Below are 11,802 nucleotides of genomic sequence, written 5' to 3' on the forward strand. Positions count from 1 at the left end.
TAATGTCACTGTTACAGGATGGAGAAACTGAGAATGGAGGGATTCAAGATGGAGGGACTCAAGACGGATTCAAGATGGAGGGATGCAAGAGATTCTACCTCTAGACATGGTCCGTTCTTCTGTTGATGACAAATATGATGGTTGCAGAGGTTTAATGTTATGGGCGGTTGAAAACATGTACCTATACGATGAGTTAAACACTAATCCTCAATTCAATACATCCTGGAACATAGCAAAACCACACGCTAAACCGCATGGAGCAGTTCGAAATACAGAGCATTCCATGCTATCTATTGTACACAAAAAACAAACCAGGACCCAATTCCAAATCGATCTACCTGGACTTTAACAAAGCAGTTCAAGAGGGCAATTCTGCATATATGACAACATCATTCAAGTACCATGCATGCATTTCTACCTGACTGATGCCATTCAGATTCTTAGAGAAAGACAAGAGACATGTAAGGAAACCTTTCACAGAAACCAACCGAAGTTTGATCTGAGTGTTCTCAACCACGAGATCCGTTTCGGCACCTTCGCCACAAGCTCTTTCAGATCCGACTTAACCAACTTTGGGAATGTGTCTTGCTTTGAGATCCACACTTGCTTTGGCGCTGAGATAACTTCTTACTCAGCCTTTACTGAAGAGAGGGAAGTTTTAATTCCGCCATATGAGATTTTTGAAGTCACCAAAATCCAGACAAAGTCACCAGTGAATAACCTGTTGTGTGAAGTCGTCTACACACTAAAGAGCAAGGAGTAGACAGTGATCTGAATTGCAAATTGATTTGAGTGGAGAATCAAACATCATCAGAGCATCAGATACAGGCTACATAATACTCTATATTATGTTGATAACTACTGTATATTACCCAGCTTCACACTGTAGAGATTCTGGCTGTGTTCCAGGTCAGCTACATTGCAGACGCATGCCTAATCTCATGCCTGGATAGGTCTTTAACATATCAACTAACCACATCATATCGCAATCTGATGCCCGACTGCATTGGTTGCATTGCATCAAACCATTGGTTGATGCAATGCAACTGCTGCAATGTATTCGACCTGGAATGCAACCCCTATAATGGCTTGTTTTAACCTGCATTGATTGCTCGTTGCATATTTTTTTTACTGCTACTGTTTTGAAATGTTGAGATTATATGTCGTGTCAGGTGTAATATTTTCTTGACATTTGCTGGCATGTACACCATGACCGCGGCTACCTACAGTACACCTGGTAGCTTTTGAGTTTTGGAAGGGGAGGGATTTTCGGCCATATGTTGCACAAGACTTGCAAAGAGAGGACCACTAGTCCAACATCTCAACCCCCACAACCAACACGAGTAACCGGTCCAGAGGCCAGTGCTCATGCAATAATTGATTCTGAGTTGCCGAGATGAAGCCAAAGAGAACCAGCCACTATCATCACATCTGAGTGACAGTGTGACTAACATGATAAAGCTTCTTTCACATTACACCATTTTCAAAATCCTTAAATCACCTTATGTGCCTGACTGTCATGCCTAATGGCTGTACAAAGAAATGACACGTTAGTTAACAAAATCCTACAGTTAACCTTTCACACTATGCAAGTCTTGACAGGATTGTACGTGTCCCGTCATGTCTAATCTGTAATGAATTATACAAGACAAGCTGACTCAATTGAACCTAAGGTCAGTTCGTAATGAGTTGTAAGAATAACAAGAGTGAGGAGAAAATACAACTTGGAGGCTCTCTGAGGCTGAGTGACAGGGTTGGGTGAGAGAGCACTGAGAAGGGTTAGTCGTTTCCTGTCTGTGAGGTCACTGGCCGTACGCCTCTCAGACAAAACAAAGATGAATGACACAGCTACAGTATCAACCATAAATACCATGCAGCCTTTTCATGGGAGTGATATTCTGTCGTTTCATTAAGTACGTTGTTCACCTGGACAAACTGGTTTGAGAGACTCAGTCAAGCACAACCGACACACGTTGATAACATATAAGATCACTATAGGCCATAGGTTAATAGAGAGAAAGGACTATATGGAGGGTTCTGTCTTATGTCATTCTACCATATGACTAAACACACTGGCCCGTCCAACCCCCATACAACTAGTGGCTGATGGATATGAGAAAATACAATGTTTTATAATATGTGACATTTATAATATGATTATGCTTTCAATCCAGAACGTCATAATCAGTTTCAGTGTTTAATCTGGTGTTCTTCACTACATGCTATTGAGGAAGAGAATTGTCACTTCAGACCCAGATATAATCAGCTGATAATAAGATAAGTGGATAGACTGTAGAAGACACATTCTCAGTATGGGTGAGTCTAGTATTTGTTGCTTATTGTATACATTTTAACTAGACTGTACATTGTAAATAGGGTAGCAATAACCAGACAAATAACCATGTAGCGTAATATAATGTAAGTGATCTGGCCGGCTCGCAGGCTCCATTCTACATAGTATGTAGTATGATTAGAACACAGTAGTTTTAGTCAGTAGTAGTCAAGACAGATGGTAGACACGGTCTAGGTGTTTGTCTAAGAGATCCGGCCGGCTCGCCAGCTCCATTCTACATAGTATGTAGTATGATAGAACACAGTAGTTTTAGTCAGTAGTAGTCAAGACAGATGTCGGACACGGTCTAGGTGTTTGCTAAGAGATCCGGCTGGCTCACCAGGCTCCATTCTAAATAGTATGTAGTATGATTAGAACACAGTATTTTAGTCAGTAGTAGTCAAGACAGATGTCAGACACGGTCTAGGTGGTTTGGTCTATGAGGCAGGTTGACAATAAACATCAAATAGTACAACAATCAAGGACATATTTTAGTCATTGAACTTTTTTTAATTGATCTGATAAAGGGGTTTTCATATTCATATGACTGTCTCACACCTGCAAATAGGCCACACACTTATTTGGGAGTTGCATTCTGGGGAAATAAACATTTTAAATAGATGGTTGACAGATGCTTCGGTCTAGATAAGCTGCAGTGACATGGAGCATTCTTCACAGTTACCAGAAGAGGGAAGCATTTCACTTAACCAGCTAAAGGCATGAATGACAGAGAAAGCTCAGACTAGGGTTATTCAAATCCAGTCTCACACAGTAGGGTCAGTTCAGTGATTGCCTAAATTCAACACATCTGGTCTTCCAGGTCGGTTAAATTAAAAACGTGATTTGCCTGTGGCACTCCAGGACCACGTTTGCCTACAAGGTGCAGTACTTTCTAACCCTCTCCTCTGGGACACCAGACAGGCACACCTGCATCAATAGTCAAGGGGTTGCTGGTTAGTAGACTGAATCAGGTGTGCCAGATCAGGACCACTGAAAACCAAACACACACTAATGTACCCAGAGGCCTTTAGTTACCTGACACAGTTCATTCTGCACAGCAGCCAGAAGAGGGCAGTATTTAACTCCACCAGCTAAAGGAATGATTGGCAGACTAAACTCAGACACACCTCTCTGGACTGCTGCAGGTACTGCAGGATTTTGTCACAACTACAGACCACACTGAGCTACTTAGCTAATTGATCAGTTCAGTGATTGCCTAAATTCAACACCTGGTCTTCCAGGTTGGTTAAATGACAAAAGCACTCCAGGACCAGGGTTGCTTTCTTGGTGCAGTACCTCACAACCCTCTATTTTTTATCATGAGATACTCTACCTCAGGCGAGCAACAGCTCAAGACTTCCTTAGATATCGCGCATCAGCTGTTATTTACAAAAATACATAGTCCTCGGAAACGATCAGACTGGCACATTTGCATAAATTGGTGAAGGGGTTGATGGTTAGTAGACTGAATCAGGTGTGCCACATTAGGGCTAAAACAAAAATGTGAAATGTCTGATGGTCCCTGAGGAGAGGGTTGGGAAACCCTGGACTGGGGGCCTCAATCTTCACTGTAGTGCTGCGTTCCATTATTCTGGGTGATTGATTGATTGATTGATTGATTAAGTGGTATATTTTCTATCAGTTTTCCAGGACAGAATCAGTCCCTGGTTAGAGGGGAAGGATGAGGATGAGGTTTAAGGGTCTTTCTGTACTGTTACTAAGGGAACCTTTATTTAGTATCAGCAGTGGTGTTGGTCATGTTCACACATAGATCAGTATGGAATACGTACGTGCGTGCGTGCGTGCGTGAGTGTGTATGCATCTATGTACGTATGTACAGTACGTACGGTCACTGTGGGGATGACGTCATCGATGCACTTTTTGATGAAGCAAATGACTGCTGTGGTAGTAGTCCTCATTGCCATCGGAGGAATCCCGGAACATATTCCGGTCTATGCTAGCAAAACAGTCCTGTAGCTTAGCGTCTGCTTCATCTGACCACTTTTTTGTTGATCTAGTCACTGGTGGTTCCTGCTTTCATTTTTGCTTGTAAGCAGGAATCAGGGGGATGGAGTTATGGTCAGAGTTGCCAAATGGAGGGCGAGGGAGAGCTTTGTATGCATCTCTGTGTGTGTAGTAAATGTGGTCCAGAGATTTTTTTTCCTCTGGTTGCACATTTAATATGCTGATAGAAATTTTGTAAAACAAATGTAAGTTTCCCTGCATTAAAGTCCCCGGCTACCCAGAGGAGCGCTGCCTCTGGGTGAGCGTTTTCATGTTTGTTTATGGTGGAATAGAGCTCATTCAATGCTGTTTTAGTGCCAGCCTCTGACTGTGGTGGTATGTAAACAGCTGTGAAAAATACAGATGAAAACTCTCTAGGTAGGTAGTGTGGTCTACATTTTATCATGAGAAACTCTACCTCAGGCGAGTAACTGCTCGAGACTTAGACTAACATGATGAAGCTTAGATATCGTGCACCAGCTGTTATTTACAAAAATACATAGTCCGCCGCCCCTGTTCCATCCTGCCGGTGGAGCGTATGTTGATAGTGTCGTCCTTCAGCCACGTCTCCATGAAGCATAAGATATTACTGTTTTGAATGTCCCGTTGGTAGTTTAATCTTCCGCATAGGTCACCTATTTTATTGTCCAAAGTTTGCACATTTGCTAGCAGAATGGAAGGAAGTGGGGGTTTATTAGATCGCCTACGAATTCTCAGAAGGCAGCCTGCCCTCCTGTCCCTTTTTCTCCATCTCCTCTACATGCAAATCACGGTGATCTGTGATTTGCATGAAGAGGTGGCAGAGAAAGCAGTATATCGTTCGCGTCGGCTTCGTCAGACTCGTTAAGGAAAAATTGGACTCTGCCAGATCGTGGTGAGTAATCGAAGTGCTGATGTCCAGAAGTTATTTTTGGTCATAAGAGACGGTAGCGGCAACATTATGTACAAAATAAGTATAAAAAATAAGTTACAGACAATGCAAATAAAAGAACAAAAAAACCATGTAAAACGTCTGCCTTCTTCTCCGGCGCCATCTTAGTCATCTGTCCTGTTGTAAATGATACCCACATTGATTGCTTATATTGTTAATATTTCTTCTGCCAGTGAATTGGCATTTGTTGTCATGTGCACTGCAGCTTTTGTTAAAACCAATAAAGAAAAGCATTGAGTATTATTACATCTCCTGTCCTATTTATCCACTTCCTGTACATCTGTTATAAAGATATTAATTTCATTTCACTTGAAGAAAATATGTTTGTTCTCAGGTATAATTAGAAGTGGCTACAAATATATTTAGTTTTAAACAAAGATTAAAAGTTNTACGATGAGTTAAACACTAATCCTCAATTCAATACATCCTGGAACATAGCAAAACCACACGCTAAACCGCATGGAGACAGTTTGAATACAGAGCATTCCATTGCTATCTATTTGTACACAAAAAACAAACCAGGACCCAATTCCAAATCGATCTACCTGGACTTTAACAAAGCAGTTCAAGAGGGCAATTCTGCATATATGACAACATCATTCAAGTACCATGCATTGCATTTCTACCTGACTGATGCCATTCAGATTCTTAGAGAAAGACAAGAGACATGTAAGGAAACCTTTCACAGAACCAACMRGAAGTTTKATCTGAGTGTTCTCAACCACGAGATCYGTTTCGGCACCKTCRCCACAAGCTCTTTCAGATCCGACTTAACCAACTTTGGGAATGTGTCTTGCTTTGAGATCCACACTTGCTTTGGCGCTGAGMTAACTTCTTACTCAGCCTTTMCTGAAGAGAGGGAAGTTTTAATTCCGCCATATGAGATTTTTGAAGTCACCAAAATCCAGACAAAGTCACCAGTGAATAACCTGTTGTGTGAAGTCRTCTACACACTAAAGAGCAAGGGAGTAGACAGTGATCTGAATTGCAAATTGATTTTGAGTGGAGAATCAAACATCATCAGAGCATCAGATACAGGCTACATAATACTCTATATTATGTTGATAACTACTGTATATTACTCCAGCTTCACACTGTAGAGATTCTGGCTGTGTTCCAGGTCAGCTACATTGCAGACGCATGCCTAATCTTATGCCTGGATAGGTCATTAAGATATCAACTAACACATCATATTGCAATCTGATGCCCGACTGCGCAGTCGATGATGTGGCACACAACCATTGGTTGATGCAATGCAACGTCTGCAATGTATTCGACCTGGAACGAAACCCCTATAATGGCTTGTTTTAACCTGCATTGATTGCTCGGTTGCATATTTTTTTTTACTGCTACTGTTTTGAAATTGTTGAGATTAYATGTCTTGGTCAGGTGTAATATTTTCTTGACATTTGCTGGCATGTACACCGTGACCGCGGCTACCTACAGTACATCTGGCAGCTTTTGAGTTTTGGAAGGGGAGGGGATTTCCGGCCATACATTGCATGAGACTTGCAAAGAGACGGGGGAGGGGGGGCTGCCAAAGATGATCGTCCCTGGTTCCACCACTAGTCCAACATCTCGGCAACATTATGTACAAAATAAGCACAAAAAATAAGTTACAGACAATGCAAATAAACGAACAAAAAACATGTAAAATGTCTGCCTTCTCCGGCGCCATCTTAGTCATCTGTCCTGTTGTAAATGTTTCCCACATTGTTTGCTTATATTGTTCATATTTCTTCTGCCAGTGAATTGGCATTTGTTGTCATGTGCATTGCAGCTTTTGTTAAAACCAATAAAGAAAATCATTGAGTATTATTACATCTCCTGTCCTATTTATTCCACTTCCTGTACATCTGTTATAAAGATATTAATTTAATTTCACTTGAAGAAAATATGTTTGTTCTCAGATATAATTAGTAGTGGCTACAAATATATTTAGTTTTAAACAAAGATTAAAAGTTAAAAAAATATTTGTAGAAATAAATTACATTAATGGCTTTGAAATAAACGTGATGGAGGGAGAGCAGTAGCAGGGTTAGTAGTTTCCTATATCTGTGAAGTCAGAGCTCAGTACTGCTCTATCTATCAAGCACAACGAGGAGAGAGCCTGTCTCTTATACACATCTAGATGTGTATAAGAGACAGGCCTGGAACGTGGCCAATGTTATGACAGGGGTTAGAGGAGAGAGGGGGCGGGGCTCAGTTATCAAGAACCCTTTCAGCAGCCATGTGTTGACTAACAGAGACCACAGAAGTCACAGGGAGGCAGTGAACAATCATAGAACCTACCGTCTATCCGCTTTGACACTAAAAACTGTTGCTTTGACAACTGTTGAGAGGAGAGAGGGGGCGGGGCTCAGTTATCAAGAACCCTTTCAGCAGCCATGTGTTGACTAACAGAGACCACAGAAGTCACAGGGAGGCAGTGAACAATCATAGAACCTACCGTCTATCCGCTTTGACACTAAACTGTTGCTTTGACAACTGTTGCTTTGACAACGGGGCGGGGGGTCGGGGGGTAAATGCAGTCGTTTTAAGATGGTCATCCCTTGGATCCTTTAGCTATTTCATTTGGAATTTTAGGAACCCTTTAGGTATGAAAAATATACAAGGAAATGTATTGATAAAATATTGAATTTGGCCTTTACTACTGTAGTCCACAGAAACACATTGAATAACATATTCATAAATGGCAAARAAATACAGTAAAAAACTAAATCTAAAGGAATCAGGTTTTCAAGTGTCTGTCCTATATCTAGGAGATATACGAAAGCTCAGGGAAAAAAGCAACAATTAAGATGTTTGATTTTATTGTATTTTATTCAATACAGAATACATGATTCTGCCACAAAATTGAAAAATAAAACATGTTACTGAGAAATGTCTGGAACTCATGCAGTGACACAACTTGAAAGACGGTGACCATGACAACTGGCATTAGGTGCAGTGGTTATCTTGGGGTCGAGGGGAGTGTGAGGAAGACAGAAAGGGGGAGTGTTAACTYTATCTCAGCAGCATCACTTTTAGTTTAAAATGGCCCTGTAGTGAACCAAGGTGTACTGTACAGTATCATGCATGKGTATTTGTGCAGACATGACGATCTGTGTCACACCCGTATCTGTTTCACCTGTCTTTGTGATTGTGTCCACCCCCCTCCAGGTGTCGCCCATCTTTCTCATTATTCCCTGTGTATTTATACCTGTGTTCTCTGTTTGTCTGTTGCCAGTACGTTTTGTTTTGTCAGGCCTACCAGCGTTTTTCCCTCTGTTCCTATCGCTTGATTGTTCCTGTTCTCTAGTTTTCCCGGTTTGACCTTTTCTGCCTACCCTGACCCTGAGCCTGCCTGCCATTCGGTACCTTTGCCCCACCTATCTGGATTATTGACCCCTGACCTTGACCTGTCTTTTGCCTGCCCCTGCTAGATTATTAAACTGTTGTTTATTCAACACTGTCTGCATCTGAGTCTTACCTTGAAACGTGATAGTACGAACTGGCCATGACTGACCCAGCAGACCCGGGCCAGCTGCACAACGTAATCTCTTCCCACGGAGCCACCATCATTAGGCACAGGGAATTGCTTTGTGGCCTTACGGAGGAGGTCCAAACGTTGGCTGAACTCCTTGACAGGGCATTAAAAATTTTGCTGGAGCAATTCCGGGGGTTGTCTGGGAGGCAGCGAACCACGTTTGTAACCCCACAGCCACCCAGTAACTCAGCAGCTAGCTGCGCCATCTCATCGGTCACTCCACCTTCTCGTGAGCCCCGCTTACCTCCCCCGGAATGCTTCATTGGAGAGCCGAGCACCTGTCGGACGTTTCTAGCTCAGTGTGTCCTAGTCTTCGAGTTTCAGCCCTCCTCTTTCCCCTCGGATTGCTCCAATATAGCCTACCTCATCACGCTGATRTCTTAGAGGGCTCTCACTTGGGCTATTGCTGTATGGGAACAACAGCCGGCCATACGCATTAGTTTGGAGGGGTTCGTGGGAAAGGTGAAGAAGGTTTTTGATGCCCCGTTCTCTGTGAGAGAAGCATCCACTGTTTCACAAGACGACAGCCTGGTTTGCTGGATTTCTCAGGARTCCCTAAAACATTAAACAACACGAATTACAATGTCATACTCATGTCATAACACTAGCTAGCTGGCTGGCTAATGTTCTCTAGTCAGCTAACTTGCTAAATATATATTTTTGTAAATTAACTTTATGACAAAAAAAATATGCACAATCATTTGTCTCTATATTAACTAACAAATTCCTCTCAATTGTAAATGTTTTGCTTGACTCGTTATGACATTATAATTGCTTACATTTGCTTCAACTGTAATGTTTTTGTCATACATCTTTGCTGAAAAAAGTCACCAGTGATGGGTGGCATAACATCAAATACGTCATTGGAACCACTCGATATGACTGGTCATATAAAAACCTTGGGATCCAAATGCATATTGAGTGCTGTAACTCCCCCTTGTGGTGGTCTGGAGCAATGAAGCCGTGACGCTGGGTACCTCTAAGTCCAGCGACGTAAGCTCACAACTTTTAAAGGAGGAACCACTGTATGTGACTTAGTCATAAGTCTGGGCGTACAGATAACAGCTGTTTGGGTGGGACCTCAGTACGTGACATCCTGTTCTCATAATCTACAGGAATTTAGATGGGTGGAAACATGCAAGAAGGAACAGACAATGGTGGCAACATCAGCTATCTTAATCTGAACAGACAAGCTAAATCAGCTTTTACACACCATGTTCCGTCCCTGTTTCCAACCATCTGCTAAACTGTCACAAAGACAAAATAGGTTGTTGTCACAGGTGTAGAGAGGAGTAGGCAGGAGGCAGTTGCAGTTTTAAAACTACTGAATATTTTATTGAAGCGGGACAAAACCCACAGTGCAAAATGTAAAGTACTCATGAAAGAGTAGAAGAGATTCCTTTCAGGAAAACCAATAACATTTACAATGACTGACAAAGACAAATGACAGAGGAAGTATATATACAGTGATAGAGTGGGGATTGGAACCAGGTGTGTGTAATGATGACGAGACAGAGAGTGAAGGGCATTTGACAGCAGCAGGTTCGGCAGAAGCTGGAAGGCCGGCAACACCTAAAGCCTGAGCTGGACTTGAGGGGGGGGMAAAGTGAAGGCCGGTGTGACAATTGTACTTTTTCTATAAGAGGAGAGAGACAACTCTGTTTTGTTTGGTTGTTAATGATTGCTTCATTTTTGCAAATCTTATAGTAAAGTTGTTGTTAGAGGAATCTACAGTCTCTCTTCCTATATAATTGCTACGTGGCACGTGCAAAGTTACATGTTGGTAAATAAATGACATTTATCTTATCTTTGTTAGGTTATTTGTGTGTTGTGGTTTACACCAAACTCACCCTGATGACTGTCTGTCTCACACCTTCAAGAGGGCATCAAACTTGTTAGCAGGGGGTTTCTGAGGGGGGAAAGATCACAAAAGATACATGTTAGGGACAGTTAGAAATTTACCTGGGGGTAGGGGTATGTTATTTCCCTGATTTATATTTGCCATTTGCAGGTTTTACTATAAAATGTATTCTACTGTATATAACCACATGGCCTCATCTGCTGGCATGCACTTCTGCTATCAAGTTGCTTGGTACTTGTCTAATGCACTATGCTTTTCCGCACGCTTACTATACCACAGGTCAATATAGTCTACCAGTCAACTGTCTATCCTGCCCTCTTTCCACTATTCATAGTGACAATAGTGGTAGGTGGATCATTTTCCAGATCTGCAATAGGCTAATTAGCAATCATACCACACATAAAAGCATTCAAAGCTGTGTCAATGTTTAATATAAATCCACATCAACAAATAGGAATTGCTGATAGGCACCGGAGAGGCCAGGTGCATCATTGTGCATGAAAGAACAGTGAAGACATGAGACACAGCTCAAAAAGCTCCTCTGTTGATATTGCTTAGGGACAATACAGTTATCCTGCCTAGACTAGCCTACAACACCAAAAACCAATGAAAAATTGCATTATATTTCATAATGTCATAATAAGCCCTGTTATTTGATTGTTTCTATATAGTATGGCCTCATAGGCCTATGATCCCAGCAGGCCCAGTTATTCAGAAAAGCTCAACACACCTGCTGCCTGCTGATCTGAGCGGCTATTCCTCAAAATAGAACCTGAAGCATAAATATAGTGTCACGGTTGCTTTCCTCCTCTTCGTCTGAAGATGAGGAGTAGGAATCGGACCAAAACGCAGCGTTGTATGAAGACATAATGAATTTATTAAACAAGACGAACACTGACACGAAATACACTTGAATAACTACAAAACAACGTAGACAGACCTGAACATGAGAACGTACAATATAACACGAAGAACGCATGAACAGGAACAGACTAACCAAACGAACGAAAACGAAACAGTCCCGTGTGGTGCSACAGACACAGACACAGGAACAATCACCCACAAACAAACAGTGAGAACAGCCTACCTTAATATGGTTCTCAATCAGAGGAAACGTCAAACACCTGCCCCTAATTGAGAACAAT

At 41.9% G+C, this 11,802-nt stretch overlaps 1 protein-coding gene and 1 pseudogene across 1 annotated transcript; both read left to right on the top strand.

The window, feature by feature from the left end:
* Positions 1-254: 254 nt before the first annotated feature.
* Positions 255-953, top strand: LOC139025874 (NAD(P)(+)--arginine ADP-ribosyltransferase 2-like; annotated as a pseudogene).
* A 731-nt stretch (positions 954-1,684) lies between these two features.
* Positions 1,685-6,753, top strand: LOC139025875 (ecto-ADP-ribosyltransferase 4-like). The gene is made up of 2 exons (XM_070441111.1): positions 1,685-1,753; positions 5,654-6,753. Exons 1-2 carry the CDS (start codon positions 1,685-1,687, stop codon positions 6,365-6,367), a joined length of 783 nt encoding a protein of 260 aa, XP_070297212.1. The 3' UTR covers positions 6,368-6,753.
* The last annotated feature ends 5,049 nt before the right edge of the window (positions 6,754-11,802 follow it).

The sequence above is a fragment of the Salvelinus sp. IW2-2015 genome, unplaced genomic scaffold (genome assembly GCF_002910315.2).
Source record: "Salvelinus sp. IW2-2015 unplaced genomic scaffold, ASM291031v2 Un_scaffold3460, whole genome shotgun sequence".
Lineage (NCBI taxonomy): Eukaryota > Metazoa > Chordata > Actinopteri > Salmoniformes > Salmonidae > Salvelinus > Salvelinus sp. IW2-2015.